General features: G+C 39.9%; 1 protein-coding gene and 1 long non-coding RNA gene across 6 annotated transcripts in view; one reads left to right on the top strand and one right to left on the bottom strand.

The window, feature by feature from the left end:
- Window positions 1–18,409, top strand: part of IQCH (IQ motif containing H) — a 210,260-nt gene extending 191,851 nt beyond the window's left edge. The window contains exons 14-17 of one of the 3 annotated variants that reach the window (XM_053223828.1): window positions 987–1,109; window positions 8,283–8,344; window positions 13,165–13,273; window positions 17,893–18,409. In XM_053223828.1, the coding sequence (XP_053079803.1) occupies window positions 987–1,109; window positions 8,283–8,344; window positions 13,165–13,273; window positions 17,893–18,009 (411 nt within the window). In that variant the 3' untranslated portion in view covers window positions 18,010–18,409. The remainder of the gene's footprint in view (window positions 1–986; window positions 1,110–8,282; window positions 8,345–13,164; window positions 13,274–17,892) is intronic. The other 2 variants (XM_027067602.2, XM_027067600.2) reach the window with 2 other exon arrangements.
- LOC113601855 (uncharacterized) overlaps window positions 1–19,697 on the bottom strand; it is a 163,841-nt gene that overhangs the window by 126,081 nt on the left and 18,063 nt on the right. The window lies entirely within an intron of this gene.

Below are 19,697 nucleotides of genomic sequence, written 5' to 3'. Positions count from 1 at the left end.
ATAATTTAAATACTTCAGGCCTAGCATAACCAGTCTCTTTGGGATAGTTCCCACTGACAGGCAAGCAAAATAAGGAATAGCAGTTTCTCAAACAAAGAAAGCAGTTAGAATCAAAATTCTACCATTGGTCCTCTCAAGAAGGTGGACTACCCTTAGTGACTTGTTTCCAAAGAGTGTAGTACAGAAACAGGTAAAAGTAACTTTATAGTAAGAAACCTGGCAAAAACTACCTCAGCGAGATCAAAATTGGCATCATCCATCACAAGTTGTGTTGATACAACTTGAGGTACGAGGTGAAGAAAGTACCTGGGTGGTCCTCTTCTCAAAAACACATTTTCCCAGTGTAGTCAGGAGGAAAACATGGGACAATCCCAACAGAGGACATTCTACCAAATACCAGATCCGTACTCCTCAAAACTGTCCAGACCATCAAAAACAAGGAAAGTCTGAGAAACCATCACAGCCCAAAAGAACCTAAGGAGACAACTAAATAACAATGTGTTATCCTGGATGGGACTGTGTAACATAAAAAGGGATTTAGCAAAAACTAATGAAATCCAAATAAAGTACAGGCTTAGCAGCAAGGAGGCAATTTGTGTTCTTATGTGACAAACATACCACAAGGTTACAGGATATGAGATAGGAACTCTCTGTATTATCTTCACAACTTTTCTGTTAATCTACAACTATTCTAAAGTTAAAGTTTATTTAAATATTTTGTGAAGAGGGGCACCTGGGAGGTTCAGTCAGGTAAGTGTCTGACTTCCACTCAGGTCATGATCTCGCTGTTTGTGAGTTCAAGCCCTGTGTAGGGCTCTGTGCTGACAGCTCGGGGCCTGAAGCCTGCTTCGGATTCTGTGTCTTCTTCTCTCTCTGCCCCTCCCCTGCTAGCTCTCTCTTTCTCTCAAAAATAAATAAACATTAAAGAAACTTCTTTAAACAAGTATTTTGTGAAGGGTCTTACCTGCAACTGTGGTCTTTTCCAGTCACCAGCAGCCAGTCGCTATGCAGTGATGACGACCCAGCTGAAGCACAACAATCTCTCGCTGGTTTTCCCGTATGTTTTTCTCCAAATGTGTAAGGCCCATGGCATCGGCTATGACATTGAGGTACGAAGGCCAAAAGTTGGCCAAGGTGGACCAAACATAAGCCTATGGGTGATCTAGGCAGCTAATGATTCAGTGTCCCTGCACACAGATATTCTCTAAACATGAGTTTGACGTGTATCTCTAGGAAGGCTGAGGGCTGCTTGGGGAAGGGTGAACGAGCAGCTCCACTGGCATGGTGGGCACTTGGTTCTCAGAAATTTAGCTCTGTCCCAAGCCTGCACACCCACCTTGGTAAAGCAAAAGCCTTGTAGCTCACCAGACTTGGGAGGCATTTTGGGGACCATCTCTTGATCCTGAAGCATGTCCTGAGCTCCCTGACCCCACTCGAAGCTGCTTATCAATGAATATCCTCTGTCTTAGCCTGCTTGAGCTGCCATAACAGAGCACCACCGACGGGGTGGCTTAACCAACAGAAATTTATTGCTCACCATTCTGGAGGCTGGGAAGTCCAAGGAGAAGGTGCCAGCTGATTCAGTTCCTGGTGAGAGCAGTCCTTCTGGTTTGCAGACAGCCATTTTCTCGCTGTGCTCCAACATGGTAGAGGGGGAGAGAGAGATCTCTGGTGTCTCTGTAACCTCTCTTACAAGGACACTAGTTCTATCAGATCAGGGCCCCACCCATATGACCTCATTTAAACTTAATCACCTCCTTAAAGACCCTATTTCCAATACAGCTTCAGGGCTTGCTTCAACATATGACTTTGAGGGGACACGCAGTTCAGTCCCTGCCATCCTTCTACTTCCATACAGTAGTTTTTGTTTGTTTGTTTGTTTGTTTGTTTTTTCAACGTTTATTTATTTTTTTGGCGACAGAGAGAGACAGAGCATGGACGGGGGAGGGGCAGAGAGAGAGGGAGACACAGAATCGGAAACAGGCTCCAGGCTCTGAGCCATCAGCCCAGAGCCCAACGCGGGGGCTCGAACTCACGGACCGCGAGATCATGACCTGGCTGAAGTCGGACGCTTAACCGACTGCGCCACCCAGGCGCCCCCAGTAGTTTTTTTTTAGAAGGAGTTCTGATTAAAAAAAAAGCTTTTCCCAGTTTTTGTCCGTTGCCAGTGATACTGATGGCTCATGCCCAGCTGCTCCATCCTTAATGTCGCCAGATGAGAGCAAATGTGATGTAATATCACCTACCCAAACTAGAACCTCCATTTTGTGCCTAGAGACACATGTTGCTCTGAGAAATAGTTTCGTGATGTTGCACTTCAGATTTTCAAATATCTGACACTGATGGCTTATTCTAAGACCTGAGTGACCCATGCACTCTTACCTGTGGAAGACCCATCCCACAGGACATCACACATATTAAAATAGTCACCTCCTATATTAAAAGTAACCTATAGATAATGACACAACTGAGTGACAACCAAGTGACCAAATGTTTTGATTTGCAGACATTCAGTTCTACATTTATTAATTTTCATTTCTCATACTTGAGAACAAATAGAATTTTTTAGGGGCCAATTCTTTTTGCAGACTCTCGAAAAGCATATAGACCTTAATGAGGTCAACAGTGAATAGAATGACCCAACTGCCACTTGGCAATCCCCACCACACTGCAGGGCACCATCAGAGAGTGTAAGGCTCTTCAGTTAGATTGATTTATGCTGTTTGTAAACACATATAATGGAGCTCATATTCCTTTAAAAATTACATTAAAACTGGTCATATATAAGAAAGAATGAAAAAGCCAGATTGAACTGATTTATCTGAAATTAACTGTTGCATTTGCTCTATACAATCTTTTTGGAATTAAACAGTTTTTAGCCCCAAACTGATAAGACCGAAACACTTCCATGTACCAGAAGGTGGCTAAATCTAACTTTAGCTTTTTCTGAATATTTTATTTTATTTTATTTTATTTTATTTTATTCTAAAATATCAAAGCAGAACAAGCTCTGTGAATAGACATATTTGGCAGGGAAAGTCGCCTGCCCAAAAGATAATATGCTCCATAACTTTCATTTCCCTGAAATTACTATTAGAGATTTATTTCTTTGGCTAAAGGCTTTCTACTTGATTGGAGTTCCAGTACTTCTGGGAAAAGTAAAGCACCAAATTTTTTACGTTATTTACACCTTTGTGACTCTGAGTCGATCAGATTCATTTCTAAGAACAAATTTTATGAAAAACAAATTGCTATGGCCCCAGGGGAACAGAGGATGGTGTAGAGAGAGAAGTTCCACTGAAGGTGAGAAGAATAACAGAAAGGGGCAGAGGGGCACCCAAGACATAACTGGCTCTGTCTCCAGATCACCTGAGCTACACACCCTATAAAGGACGAGAGATGAAATGGGGGAGAGAGAGAAATATGGATTGGGGCAATGGAGTGACAGAACAATGTTAAGAAGAAAAGAGAGGATAGAATCCCAAGACAGAAAGAATACACCAAAAAGGGGAAGTGGGGATAAAGAGGAAAAAAAGAACAAATCGTAACAAGAAAGTACAAGAAGAGAGAGAGAGGTTAAAAAAACCCAAAAACCAGGGGTGCCTGGGTGGCTCAGTCAGTTGGGCGTCCCACTTCTGCCCAGGTCATGATCCCTCGCTTTGTGGGTTCAAGCCCCGTGTCAGGCTCTGTGCTGACAGCTCGGATCCTGGAGCCTGCTTCGGATTCTGTGTCTCCCTCTCTCTCTGCCCCCCAACTCTGTCTGTCTCCCAAAATAAATAAACATTAAAAAATTTTATTAAAAAAAAATGAAGTCTTAAAACTCTGAGGTGAGAAAAAGGAGTCATTGGAAATTCTCCAACAATATCCTTGCTCCAGTTTTTCTGAGATGGGGTCTCATCTTTTCACACCCTAGGGTCCATCCCTTGTCTGAACTGCCTTCTTGTTCTCTTAACTGCATTTTCCTGAAAAGACGGGTGATGAACCAGCATTTGCAGAGCCCCTACTATGTGCTGGCTACTGAGCTAAGCATTAGCTTAGCTCTTCATTGTCCCTTTGACCTTCACATCCCTTCTGTATGAAGCTATTCTTTCTCCTATATTACACCGGGGGATTTCGTTTCAGCATTTCCCAACATTACACAGCTATGCACTTTGTGGAACTAACATTTGAATCCATAATTGTCCATAAAGGCAACTATGATTCTTTCTCTTACACCAAACGTGTCCCGTATGTACCTTTTCCCCCTTAGGACTATTTATATTTCTAAAATATTGTTACCAACCCAGTTCAAGAATGCTGGGAACTATTTCAAATAAAATAGTCCATCTAGATACCCCTTATGTATTCTTCAGCTGAAGGAGCACAAACTTCTCTATAGCCCCCATGACTCTCTCTCTACCTTACAAAAGAGAAAAAAAGCTATGTTTAATACTTAACTTCTCTAAACTGTTATTGCCTCCTTAGGTTATGCTGAGTCTAAAAAGATGAGTGTAGCCTCTGCAACCCCCTCCCACTCTTGATCAAATGTAATGTGGGTGCTCTTTCCAAAAAAAGAAGCAACATTAATAATACATCATTGTCAATGTTACCAAAAGAATGCTCAAAAGTCCTTATTCTCAACATATGTCTTTCTTCCCATTATGATCACAGAATTTCCAATGTTTTTCATCCAAGCTCTTAAGAGGATAAAAGGGAAATGAGATCACCTCACGAATTTATTTTTCCTTGCTGAATATTGGAAGGAAGCATTACCGAGTTTGTAAGCAACTTGGTGGGTCTCATTCTTGGTATTTCTGTAATGCTACAGAATACCCCCACTGATTTCCTAATGAAATGAAGTTGTAATGAAAGCCATATGGAGAAAAGCGTCATGTTTACTGCCTGCGACAGTGTGGGGCAGGGCTGGTCTCACACATACATAGGCAGTGTGCCACGGGCCTAAATGGCTCCATAACCACCAGCAATCATTTTCTCAGGCCAGGGTATTGCCATGGTGGCAATCATTAGGGCTGTTCACAAATGTTCTGATTCTCCTCCTTGCAGGCACATAACAGAATTATTCTTCCTCAGCCTTTTCCCTGAAGTCAAGTATGGCCATGTAACTTATTTGGGTCTGTGAAATATGAGCAGAAGGGTATTTCATGCAGAAGCCTTCAAGAGCCACTTCATGAGTCTCCATGTCCTTTTTCCTGCTTTGGAAATCATGGAAGCACAGTGAGACAGAGCCTCCGTTGCCTGGGTCCCTGAGCGTCCCAACAGTGACCAGAGACACATGCCAGCCCATGTGGGAAATGGAGTATAAGCCAGAACCACACATTTGTTGTTATAAACAACTAAGAATTTGGTTGTTTTTTTAAAAATTATTGCAGCATAACCTAGGCTACCTGATTGATTCAGAAATCAGTATCAAGAAAAGGATGCTCTCCAGGGGCGCCTGGGTGGCTCACTCGGTTAAGTTTCGGACTCTTGATTTCGGCTCAGGTCATGACCTCACAGCTCGTAAGTTTGAGCCCCATGTCGGGCTCTGTGCTGACAGCTCAGAGACTGGAGCCTGCCCCAGATTCTGTGTCTCCCTCTTGCTCTCTCTGCCCCTCCCCCGCTCATGCTCTGTCCCTCTCTCCTTCAAAAATAAATAAACATTTTGTTAAAAAATTCTTTAAAGAAAAGGATGCTCCCCAAACTAAAAACTAGTATCATTTCAATATTTAATCAGTATAAAAGTTATTAATGACATATTTAACATTTTTCTTTACTCAGTCTTTGAAAGCTATAGCACATCTCAATTTGGACTACTCATATTTCAAGTTCTCAGTAGTGGCCCCATGTGGCTAGTGGCTACCATATTGGACAGCACAGAAAGGGAAGCAGGACACCTGACAGATCAACCAGTCAGTGGTTCTCAACCCAGACTGCCCATGAGAATGACTTGAGTGAGGAGCTTCAAAAAGTACAGATGGCCAAGCAGGGCTGGGATTAGGATGAGGCAAGTGACACCTGTACCCAGAGCACAAAATTTAAGGGAGTACAAAAAATACTCATTAAGAAAGATAAAACTATTTTAATGCATTATCTTAAAGATCAAAATTAATGCAAAAAATCCATGGTCAATAAAATTTCATAATCTTAAATTAAAACATACCGAGTTTTTCCTTTGCCTCAGGCTCCAATATGGCTCAGCATGACACTGTATGTAGGGCCCACTCCAGACCCATTAAATCAGTATTTCTGGAGGTAGGGCCCAGATGATTCTAATGTGCAGCCAGCATTGAGAGTCACCGTTACAATCCAATGTGTGTCCTGATGCCCATATTTCCTAATAAAATGAGGAGTCAAGAGGCAGACTTAATTCTGGCATGTGATTTTTTTTTTAACCAAATCTCATGAACAATTTTTGTGTTTGGACTCCCAGTGATGAGGAGTTCACGATTCCACGGGGTGGCCATTTCCACTATTGGACAACTCCAATGTTAGCTTTTTATTTATTTGGAAAAAGCTGTTTAAAGATAGTTTTCAAAAAAGGATAAAATCATGCCTCTCATACAGATGCAAAAATAAAAACATGATAAATATTTTACTTAACAAAGAAAAATTAGATGCTATAATCAGTAGAAAAAAGAATCCAAAAAACCCAGACATCTTTATAGGTCAGGAATATTGAAATGGACATGCAAATGGAGAGAAGACTAGCTTTTCCACAAGGGGAGCAGGTGAGGAAAATTGACCCAGCTTCTACCAGACTGGAGAGAATCTGTCTCAGTCACCTACAACTTACAGAGCTGTAAATATCTCCCACTGAATCAAGGCAATAGGGTGTGCCATAGACAACACATAGTTTCTATTGACATACAAATTATTTTCCACACAACAAATTGCTTCCCTATATATTTTTACCCATTGCTCTCAGACGGGTGGTTTTCAAATCCTGATTTGCAGGAGAATCACCCAGGAAGTGAGCTAAAAAGCAAATTCCCTCCCAAAGATGTTGAATTTGGATGAATGCCTTTTTAACAAGCACACTAGATGAGTCTGATAAAGGTGTTCTGAGGATCATATTTCAAAAAACACTAGCCTAGCCTAGACAAGAGATAATAAGTGTTGGCACGGTTGTGGAAAAAAGGGAACCCTTGTGCATGTTGGTGGGAATATAAATTGGCTCAGTCCCTGTGGAAAACGGTATAAAGATTCCTCAAAAAAAATTGAAAATACAACTACCATATGATCCAGCAATTCCACCTCTGGGCATATATCTGAAGGAAACCAAATCACTATCTCAAAGAGATATCTGTACCTCCATGTTCACATTATTCCCATAGCCAGGCATAAAAAAAACCTAAGTGTCTACTGATGGATGAATGGATAAAGAAAATGTTTGAGAGAGAGATATATATATATACATATACATATGTACATATACATATGGATATATATATACATATATACATATACATATATATATCTCACATATTCTCTTTATATATATACATATACACATATATATCTGTATATATATATATACACACACATCTGTCTCTCTCTATATATATCCATGAGGATATAGATAGATATCTATATCTATATCTATCTCTATATCTATATCTATATCTATATCTATGAGGATGCCCTCAAGGTCCATCCATGTTGTAGCAAATTTGCTACAACATGGATGGACCTTCAGGGCATTATGTTAAGTGAGATAAGCCAGACAAAGACAAATACTGTATGATATCACTTATATATGGAATCTAAAAAAGCTGAGGTCAGAAACAGAGTAGAATAGTGGTTATCGGGCTGGGAAGTAGGAGCATTGCACAGATATTGTTAAAGGGTACAAACTTACAACAAGTAGATAAATAGGTTCTGGTAATCTAATGCATAGCATAGTGATTATAATGAATGATACCGTTTTATATAGTTCAAAACTGCTAAGAGACTAGGTCTTAAATGTCCTCACCACAAAAACAAATGATAATTATAGGATGTGACAGAAGTGTTAGCTAAGGTTAAAGTGGTAATCATATCACAATATATAAATGTATCATATCAAGGCATGGTATACCTTAAACGGTGTTCTATGTAAATTATATCTAAATTAACAACAATAACCCTGCCCTAGACCATATATAATCCATATTCAGGAGACAGCTTTTCCAAATGTGCTTCTCACAATGTTTGATGGTAGCTCTGGATTTCAATTCCAATCAGTCTTAGCGGTCTTGGTGTAGTAGGTTTCTTTGTTGCTAAAATAAAATGCTATTTCTTTTTTCCCAATTCAAATTTTATAGGACAGACAAGGAACTGTTTTTATATTATATGAACACCTGAAGAGAGACAAGTTGGGAATGTTGTGAGTACAAAGTGTGTCTACGAGATGTAATAAGCTAAGAAAATAGACTGTGACAACCAATAAGAATGATACTTCTCATGCATTTTAATCAGCATGCTGATTTACCGGAAGTCTACCTTGTTTTATTTAGATCTTCAACTATTTCATATAATGACTCTAGATATGTCAGTGGGGGTTCATAACAATAACTGATTAATTATCCAAAATTGATGGGAAAGAGACTAGTTCCAACAACATATTACGTTCAAACACATACACATCTAAGGCACAGTGAATCTGATGAGGAACCAGCTCAGACATCCATATTGTAGGAGGGCAGTTGTCATTCTGGCTTGCTTAGAGAAGTGTTCTGGTGACTTGGCAAGATGCTCCCCAGAAAGGCAGGATCCATAGCCCCTCCTCAGCTCCCGTTTCAGCTCTGCTACAATCTTCTCAAGATGCATGTTATGAAGAATCTTGATAGCACCACTCAGGAGGCTGCTCTGTTTCCTATTTCCTGCAAATTTCTCTCCAGCATACTTTGGAGAGCTAACAAATTTGTCTTCTGATCTAGGATTCATGCTTTAGAGACGCAATCTTATCATATCTTGTGTGTGTGTGTGTGTGTGTGTGTGTGTGTGTGTGTGTATATCTTATCATATATACAAGATATACCATATCTTGTGTGTGTGTGTATATATATATACATATATATATACACACACACACAATCTTTTCATATCTTGGAATATGGCCATTTGATACCTCTAAGTTATCCTAACTTAATTGGAAAACTGTTTCTTCCCTGTATTTCTCTTCCTTGTGACTTCTACCTTGGTGTAGACATTGTGGCCTCAAATTGAAACACATGTACACACTAAGATCTGGTCTCATGAAAAACCAAATAATAGACAATTCTTCTACTAAGCATCAATGTCCTGAGCAGCCTCAGTTCCCCCTAGGTGCTTAGTCCCCTGGAAAGTGGTCCCAAGAGCTGCACACTGAAACAGGCAAAGATGTGCACAGGACAGCTCTCAACTCCCCTTTCCGAAGTATGGTCCTTTGTTTTACCACAGCAATGTCAGTTACAACAGGCCATCATCAGTGCAATGACACTCAATGTCACTGATCCCTTTGAACTCATGCAAATGTTTTGATTTCCTCCCCTTTGGAGCCAGAATGTGGCTAACAATTTAATCTAGTGTTTACAGTCTTAAACGCCTCTCTTCACTTGGGTGGAGAGCTTGCCGGCTTAGTCGTCCCCTCCAGTACCCACCTTTCCCCAAGGTCCCATAAACATGTAAAATTCACTGGGTCATGTTAGAAGAGTCCCTTCACCGTTTATTTTAGCCTCTCTTCCCCATTCTTTTGTTATAGTTTCAGGAGAGCAACAGGAATGAGACATAACACCCCAACAAGTATTCATTCACCTTATCTGCCTGGATGTTCGTGTCCAGGAGGAGAATAGAGCCAGGGACACCTCTGTACATGTGCAGGGAAGGAGCTGCCCTCTGCTTTCCAGGTGCCTAGAGATCATACCAAGGAGCAACCAGCTCACAGCATTAGGAAAGGTCACTTACAGAGTGAAAGGGCATCCAGAGGGCTGCCTGGCGAGGAGCACAACCATAGGAGCTCAAAGAGGACGCTGCTCTTCTTACAGACCCAGGCCAGCAAGGGGACGGCATAAAGAAGGCCTGTTGGCAGGTGGTAGAGCCCAGCAGAGGCTGACAGGCAGGAGCAGGACTTGCGTCCTACAATTGACATGATGAAACAGGGATAGTGTTAATAGGGCAGAGGCAGAGTTTCTGCAGAATGGACCACAGGAAGACTTATCCACATGGGTACTTCGGCACAGAGGAACCAAGCAAGAGGACAGCATCAGGGAATCGAGGAGACAGAAAAGACTAATGTGAAAAAGGAAACCCCCAATCATCAAACTGATCAAGCAGCAGGGCTGGTTTGATGCTGAAGCCCACAGAATGAGTAATGTAGACTGGTGACCAAGAGGAGCTCACCCAGCTATGCCTATACCTGCTCCTGAGATTTCAGGCAGGGATGCCTTGATGGGCGGGCTAGCTTTGGTGGTGGAAATAGTCCTACTGGTGGGGATGGTATTACTACTCACATATCCTACAGAAAGGGCACTGATGATTAACATGGGCCTCCTGAAGACTCTAGAGCCTTGTCCACTGCTTCCTATCTTATCTTTCTCATCCCTTCCTGTAGCCATAGAACCAGAGAATGTTGGAGCAAAGAAGGACCCTGGGAATTAACTGACTCTCATAGTGTACAAAGGAAATGGGGGCGTTGAGTAGGGATGTGGTTTGCCAGCATCACACAGTAGTTGTGTCTCATGACTCTGAATCTAGTGAGCTTTTCCCTTATAGTATGGCTGCCTTGTATAGAGAACCCCATTATGGAAAAGAGATTCTCAGCCTACTGTGAACTGCATCACTACCTGTGCAATTTTGCACCCAGTTTGTTAATTTACTTTTTGCATATTAGGTAGGATTCAAGATTATCCCTGAAATTCTCACTTGCATGCAGCTGCGCTTTCTTGAATGTGCCATAAAAGGACGGAATTATAGTCAGTACAGCAGAAATTGCACTGACATGTAGTCATGGAGGTTGAGAAAGATGATTTAATAAACAATGGCCAGGAGACATTGTTTTTGAGAATTCATATGGAAAAAGGAAAGATGAGCAAACACATCTTTGTGTTGTTTTTGTTGATTTTCTCTGAAGCTTTAAGGAGAGGCTTTTCATGAGATGCCTGGGCTTTGTTTGGCTTTGTTGCCATCAGTTCACATCAGGAGAACATTAGTCAGCCACCTGTTTAGGAAAGAGGAGGGCTCCCGGGGGGATGACCTTACAGGCCAGAATTTGGTGGTTTGGCTTTGCCAGGATAACTTCACGTTGACTCCATTTATACTAGTATATTTCTGGGAATAGCAGAATTCAAGAACTTTCAAGGAAGGAAAATGAAGGAAATTCTAGAAATGAATTAATAGAGGTTAATTCCTAGGGACCATGGACCCCAGAAGCCTAAGAAGGGATGATGAGAGGGGCATGAATCCATATATGTGGACCCAGCTTCACACACACAAACACACACACACACACACACACACACACACACACACACTATTTTAAAGTATGGGTCTCAATCTTTAGTATATATAAGAATCATCTGGGGTTCTCAGTGAAACTATACATTCCTGGGTTCCAAACCCAAAATTTCTGATTTTGTTGATCTGAAGTGGGCCCAGGAATCTGTTTTAAGAAGCAGCCAGGGTCTAATACCTACTGACTCTGTGGCAATGAAATACAAATCACTTTTATTTATTTATTTTTAAATGTTTATTTATTTATTTTTGAGAGAGAGAGAGAGCAAGCAGGGAGGGGAAGGAGGAGAGAGAGAGACAGGGAATCTGAAGCAGGCTCTGCACTTCAGCACAGAGCCTGAATGGGGCTTGAACTCACAAACCATGAGATCATGACCTGAGCTGAAGTTGGAAGCTTGACTGACTGAGCCACCCAGGTGCCCCAAGTACAAATCACTTTTAAAAATTATTGACTCTGGGGCCCCTGGCTGGCTCAGTCAGTAGAGCAGTGACTCTTGATCTCAGGCAGGGTCATGAGTTCGAGCCCCACATTGGGTATGAAGCCTACTTAAAATAAAATTTTTAAAAAATTGCTTTAATAAGCAAAAATAAAAATTACTGACTCTGACATTGCCTTTGACTATTATAAAAGAAGAGATAGATACTGAAGTTCAGTAACTATGAGGGGTAAGGGTCCTTGGCTTTGGGGACTGTAACTCCAAAAGTTTGGAAGCATTAATCCAGTCAAAGTCCTTCATTTCAGAAAAAAACAAGTAACTTCCTCCCAAAGTCACATAGCGAGTGGCAGGACAAATGGTTTACTGTCCTGGGGCCTGGGAAGCTTTCTGCTCCCAGCCTGACCCATGGGAAAGCCCAATCAGGCTGGAAGGCAGCCATTCCAAAAGTGTTTAAGCCTTGCACTCTAGGATGACTTATTTTACAGGTAACAATTGGGAAGGAAGTAACCTAAAGTTCTTTGCAGTTGCCTGAAGTATCTTTGGTATCCTACCCTCAGGACCGAACAATTCTTAAAAATCAATCCATTCATTTAATCTGTTTTTCTCCTTTGATACAGAAAGTTCACAAAGTAACTAGAAGAAATAACCTGAAGTTTCATTTCTAAGTTAAAACTTACAACAGTCTAGTTGTTTGAGAATGTTCACTGACCATAGGATGGTATGCAACTTGTCTCTGAAATCTTCAAGTGTGTGTTCGGTTTTATAAAGATGCCTGTTCAGGAATGGGGCACATTCTCCTAGGAACATGGATGGAGCACACTCATACATAGCACTAATTGCTTGCATACAGAAAATAGAAAATAACTCCCAGACAAAAGTCTCTAGAATACTGAGGTGCAAACAGCTCTGTAGACAAAGACATTGTTAGGTATGAATTAAGTAATACTTAGCAACAATTCTTTTAAACTGATTTCAACAATTTTTTAAATGAGCTAATACTACTTTCCTAGCTCAGTGGTAGCCTTTCGCTAGAAATGACTGAAGCTATTCTTATATTCTGCTAAGTTGATTAATAAAAAAATATTTATTGCACAAATCCTCTTTGTTGACAAGTTAAAATGGAGCCTCATCTTTCATATCTCCCTGAAGATTGCCACCTTGTGAGATTGAAAATACTCATTAAATTCCATCACCAGACAGGCACAAATGAGAGGGTGATTGTTTTTAAGCTTGTGAGGGGAATCGTTGGTAAACTCATTTGTTTGGATATCATTAACAGAACAATCGGTGAGGATCTCCAGGGGGTCCTCATGACCTTTGCTCGAAATCTCTTCATCATCCATCAAGAAATATCAGCACCTAATATGCAAGGCGAGACCAATTTTAAGGTGAGGTGTTAATTAACTAACGATTCTGGTTAATTTCTATACAAGGACTGAAAATACCTCATGCTGTATTGTAAACAAGTGCTAAACCATTTTTTTTTTATTGTGAAGCAGTACATATCTTATAATGTACAGGGTCAATATTATAAGGTTCCCACTGAACCTGTTAGTTAAATTTAATAGTTTGAAATTTTTTCTTTGAAATATAGTAGACTTGTTCTAAGTTGCTGCCATTACCAAACCCAGTTTACATGACAACAGGGCTTTCTGATATGGGAGGTGAAACTGAAGTGTCACAATGGAACCAAAACGGAGACTGTCACAACCAAAAATCCTGAATGGAATCTACTTACATTTCAGAAAATGCAATGTCTGGCCAAGGATTCCTGGGGAATCCACATATGTAGACCAGAGAGGTTCTGAGACCTCAGGAAGGATAAAGTGTCATAGAGAGAAACAAAAAAAAGCCCTTGGCATACACATGGGTCATTTACTCCACTGTTTCTCCAAAGTGGAGCAGATATTTCATCACTAACCTTTTTGAAGGTTCCAAATGGCCTTTAAAGATGTTGGTCCAGAAAGCTACTTGTATGTAATTGCTTAGAAGTCTCCAAACTGGAGAAACAGGTACAAGAGCAAGGAAACGGAGCAAGATCCACACAAGAGTTTCTGAAACGCTGGCAGAGCAGAGATAAACACTTCATATTGATCACCAAGATCTGCATCTCATTCCCCGTGTGGGCCTTCATCATGATTGAACAAACAGGTCAAGTAACTCAGAGGACTCAATCGGAAACCACATGTGATCCTTCTCTTAAATGGAAAGCCCAACAAAAGCTTGTTGTAAAAATGTAAATTTTGAATGTTTTTTTCCTTGCATTAGAGCCTGTTCTAATAACAGTAATAATGATGATAATTCCTCTTCAATATGATTTTATGAGTTGGAAGAATGACCATTGCTTTTCCCACAACATGACTGAGAAGACTCAGTGAAAATTAGGCCCAGGGTTGCATCAACTTTCACTGGTCCAAAAGGACCTAGCTCTTCATTTATATTCTAAGTTACTGTCAACTAGTATCATTTCATCAGTTACTGCCATGTGCAAAATCCTGAGCAATTTAGTCTGCATGAGCATGGTCAGTTTAGTCTGTCCAAAAATAATAATCAGTGCTACAGACTGAATTATGTCCTCCCAACATTCAGATGTTGAAACCTTAACCCCCAATGCGATGGTATATGGAGAAGGGGCCTTTGAGGGGTATTATGTTTAAATGGGGTCAAGAGGTTAGGGTTCTCTGGATGTGAGTAGTGCCCTTATGAGAGACAAGAGAGTCTGTTTGCTCTCTTGCTTTGTCTCTGCTCCCCAACCACCCTAAGAGAATACAGCAAGAAGGGATGGTTGCCTGCAAGCCAGGAAGAGAGTTCTTACCAGGAATTAAATTCGCTGGCATCTTGACCTTGTACTTCCCAGACTCCAGAACCATAAGAAACAAGTTTTTGTGGTTTAAGCCACCAAGTCTCTGGTTATTTTGTTATAGCAGCCTGGGCAGACTAAGACCACACAGACTTGGTAAACCCTGAGCTTGACAAAATGAAGGCTATTTCTCTGTTGTTTACCTGACTTTCAAAATCATCAAAAGTCAGATATTCTCAAGTAGCTTTTAAATATCTCATGGATTTGGGGTGCCTGGGTGGCGCAGTCGGTTAAGCGTCCGACTTCAGCCAGGTCACGATCTCGCGGTCCGTGAGTTTGAGCCCCGCGTCAGGCTCTGGGCTGATGGCTCGGAGCCTGGAGCCTGTTTCTGATTCTATGTCTCCCTCTCTCTCTGCCCCTCCCCCATTCATGCTCTGTCTCTCTCTGTCCCAAAAATAAATAAAAAAGCGTTGAAAAAAAAAAATTTAAATATCTCATGGTTTCTAGCCTTCTCAGGTGAGTCAGTGTTATCTTGATTTTTTTTTTTTTACTCAGGTGAGTCAGTGTTATCTTGATTTTTTTTTTTTACTCTCACCAAAAGGTCCAAAGGCAATAAACCTGAATAAAATAGAAATAATAACAAAAACCTGAAAGTGGAATAGATTCATTTTTGGTAATATTTTCTACCACGCTAGCGACATTCTAATAAGTATTTTCAGTTCATAAACAAGGATTTACAAAGACTGAATAAAAATGGAAGGTGGTGCAGATAAAGCATTTAACAAAATATAATACTATTTCCTCATAAAAACACTCAACCTAGGAGTAAAAGGAAACTTCCTCAACCTGTTAAGGGTATTAGGAAAAACCCACAGCTAACATCATAGTTAATGGTATAAGACTGAAAGTTTTCCCCCTAAGATCAGGAGCAAGATAAAGATGTCTGCTCTCACCACTTCTATTCATCACCATATTACCCTATTCTAGAAAGGGCAATTCAGCAAGAAAAAGAAGTAAAAGGCATCCAGATTTTAAAGAAAGAAGTAAAATTATCTCTAGTCTTCAATAACATGATCTTGTATGTAGGAAATCCTGAAGAACCCAGAAACAACCCGTTAGAGCTAATACACTTAAATTCAAGAAGGACCCAAGATCAGTAGTATACAGAAATCAAAAATACAAAAATATCTTTTAATTTTTTTAAGTTTATTTATCTTCAGAGACAGAGAGAAAGAGAGCAAGCAGGGGAGGGGCAGAGAGAGAGGGAGAGAGAGAATCCCAAGCAGGCTCCGTGCTGTCAGCACAGAGCCCAATGTGGGGCTTGAACTCATGAACCATGAGATCATGACCCGAGCTGAAACCAAGAGTCAGACACTTAACCAGCCGAACCACCCAAGTGCCCCCAAAATTATTTTTTTTAATTCCATTTACAATAGCATCAAAAAGAATAAAATACTTACGAATAAATTTAACAGAAGAAGTACAAGATCTGTCCATCATAAAAGAAAGAAGACCTAAATAAATGGAAAGATACCCCATGTGTTCATGGAGTAGAAAACTTAATACTGTTAAGATGACAGCACTCCCCAGATTGATCTACAGATTCAGTGGAAGTCCTACCAACTTCCTAGCTGGCTTTATTGCAGAAATTTATAAGATAATCCTAAATTTCCTGTGAAAATGCAAAGGATACAGAATAGTCAAAACAATCTTGAAAGAGAAGAACAAAGAAGAAAGTTGCTTCTCAACTTTAAAACTTAACTATAAAGCTACTGTATTCAAGACAGTGTGGTACTGGCATAAGAATGGACATAGATCAATGGAATAAACCTGAGAGTCCAAACTATTTTTAACAAGAATGACAAAATAATTCTTTTTAACAAATGGTACTGGAGAATACAGATACCCACATACAAATGAAGTTGTACCTCTATTACAAAGCATACATAAAAACGAACTAAAAATGGATCGAAGACCTAAATGTAAAAGCTACAACGATAAACCTCTTAAAATAAAACACAGGTATAAATCTTCATGACCTTTTGGCTAGCAATGCCTTCTTAGATATGATACCTAAAGTGCAAGCAACCAAGTAAAAATAGGTATTAGATAAAATGGAGTATTATTCAGCCATAACAAGGAAATGCAGTTCCAATCCATGCTACAACACGGATGAACCTTGAAAAGATTATGTTAAGTGAAGAAAGCCAGACACAAAGGCCACACATTATAGGATTCCATTTATATGAAATGTCCAGAGTGGGCCAATCCATAGAGACAGAAAATAGATTCGTGGTTGTCAGGAGCTAGGGATGGGGGAAAATGAGGAATGGCTGCTAATGGGCACAGAGTTTCTATTCAGGGTGATGAAAATGTTTTGGAATTACATAGTAATGATGGTTTCTTCTGAGTATGCTAAAAATCACTGAGTTGAGCTCTTTATAAGGGTGAATTTTATGGTGAATTTTATGTGAATCTTACCTCAATGAAAAAATGGGGAAACAGGTGGGGGGCATTTTTCTGCCCAATGGAAAAAAACAAACAAAACAATGGAAATAAACACTATCAGCCTACTAGCCCTCATTTTAGGATGACTAGACCAGTGCTTCTCAAATTATCTGTACTGAAGTTTTTTTTTTTCCAACTTACCATGGATCAGTACTTCTGTAAAATACAACAAAAATGAATTACTAGAAAAATGAAATAAAAAAAATTAAAGATGTATAAAATAGAAGTCCCTTTTTTCCCCATTAGATTTAGCAGCCATAAAAATTTCTATGACGGTTTCCAAGTTCTTACTCTCATATTTTTTACTTATTTCAAGACTGATGACACAATTTGTAGATAGGTGCTCATTGACAGGAACGTTTTGAGTTTAACCAGTCTAAATTATACTCAAGTCCAAAAAGGAACAAATAATTGGATGGGAGAAAGAGTTGTAAGGGGTCTTTAAGTAATGAATATTTGGGGCGCCTGGGTGGCTCGGTCGGTTAAACGTCCGACTTCGGCTCAGGTCATGATCTCACAGTCCGTGAGTTCGAGCCCTGTGTCAGGCTCTGTACTGACAGCTTGGAGCCTGGAGCCTGTTTCGGATTCTGTGTCTCCCTCTCTCTCTGCCCCTCCCCTGTTCATGCTCTGTCTCTGTCTCAAAAATAAATAAATGTTAAAAAAAATTAAGTAATGAATATTTTTATTGCTCATTTACAGACCGCCATTGATGACATTGAAGCCATCCTAGGAGTAACAGAGGAAAACAAAATGAGATTTGAAGAAGAACTCAAACAGTCCATAGATGCTAAAAACCCCTCTAAACCTGATAAATGAATGATCCTGGAATATACTGCTGATGTTAGGTTTTAATCCAGAATTGAAAAAAGGCAACATTCTTTTTGCTGTGACGAATAAAAGTGGGGAGCGGAGTTAGTTTGCTTTGTTTGCTAGGAGGTGTAGTAGAACAGATTATAATGTGATGCTCCTTTGAAAAAATTATTTACTAAGTGATCTTAGTTTACTTACTAAACTAAAACCTATTTGTGCTTTTACTTGAGAGTGTTGAACAATCTCTTCTTCTGTCTGAATTCAGTAAGGAATATTCTAACAAGAAAGTTACAAGTCTTCCTGACAACACTTCGGGATCTACCTCTTTATAAACTTCAGGACTATGGAGCTTTTGTTTATCCTTTATTACAGAGTTTTGCCCTCCTATTTCTAACAGCATTTTGTCTTCTACATTTAAAAAATTAAATAAAGGCTTAATCATTGCTATTTGGCAAAACACAAAGGTCTTTTTTTTCCCCAAGAAAATTACATTTACATGGATTTTTTAAGCGACCCTTTATCATTCACCGTATTTTTTTTTGTCCCTAGCCACTATTGTTTGTTGATGCCATTTTTCAAAAAGTAAGGCAAGCCAACATCTAGTTAACCAAAGCATCAGAATTTATCTAGGTGGCAGTATCTGCTCTTAGTTTAATATATACTGTAATTCGAGCCCTCTAGCTTGAATGAACATTTGTAATCTCTAATTCTCCATTTAATACAGCAGTAGGATTTTTACAATAGTAATCCGACAGAACCTTTTGAAGTGCAAATTTTTAAAACATGCAGCGTTGACACTCTCTGCATTTGCTTCACAATCATTCAAATATTTCAGTTATCATCCAGGTTTACCGAAGGGTGAAATATGCAAGTCACAACACAAAATCAGACTTGTTTTAAAGAATAACCTTTACATCTTTAAAAATATTCTAATGTATTGGGGAAACAAGGAGGTTTTTTTTATGTATGGAGTTTCAGTAATGTTTAACTGTGCCTTAGCCACAAGCTAAGAGCTCCTGCGGTAAAGTCAACATTTTTGTGTGTGTCAGCTTTTGTTTTTGCTATAGTTGGAAATACATGAATTAGCCAGGCTTCCTGCCTGTGCTAGGTACAACGATGACCTCTTTTTCTTGCCAGATCATTCTAATCCATATGAGGGGCCCATTGTCCAGACACTTGACGGATAGGAAGTACTACATGCCCATTAGTGTCTCGCCTCCATTGAAGCCAGAGCAACATAAGGTCCAAGAGACTCATTAGTTCACTGGCACAATCGTGTCCTGAGAGTAAATGAAACCCTCTGTCTCCTTATGGCTCTCATCTGCTCTGGACTTTAAAAGAAAACTGTCTCTGTTTTGTTCAGCACAGCAGTGGATCTTTCACATGGTGAGAACCCCTCTTAACAGTACAAAACTGTTTAATCTATCAGGGAAGTTTTGTATGTGAATTTTGATTAGCACTCTCAAGCCTCAAGCTGCTGGCAATAGTAAAATGAGTAAATGAGTTCACTCTCCTGTACCTTTTTTTTTTTTTTTTTTGTACCCACCGTGATTGGTTTTCTCAAACAATGCACTTTCCCTCCTTGCATCTCTCATTAGCATACACCACAGAATGCCTATTTCCAAATTCAGGCCTCATATTCAGATTCAGGTCTTACTAGAAAATTACTGGGAGTAAGGTTCTCTACCTAAAAA

Source organism: Acinonyx jubatus, chromosome B3 (genome assembly GCF_027475565.1).
Source record: "Acinonyx jubatus isolate Ajub_Pintada_27869175 chromosome B3, VMU_Ajub_asm_v1.0, whole genome shotgun sequence".
Taxonomy (NCBI): Eukaryota; Metazoa; Chordata; class Mammalia; order Carnivora; family Felidae; genus Acinonyx; species Acinonyx jubatus.
The sequence above is the reverse complement of the archived record's forward strand: the minus strand, read 5'-3'. Positions and strand labels throughout refer to the sequence as shown.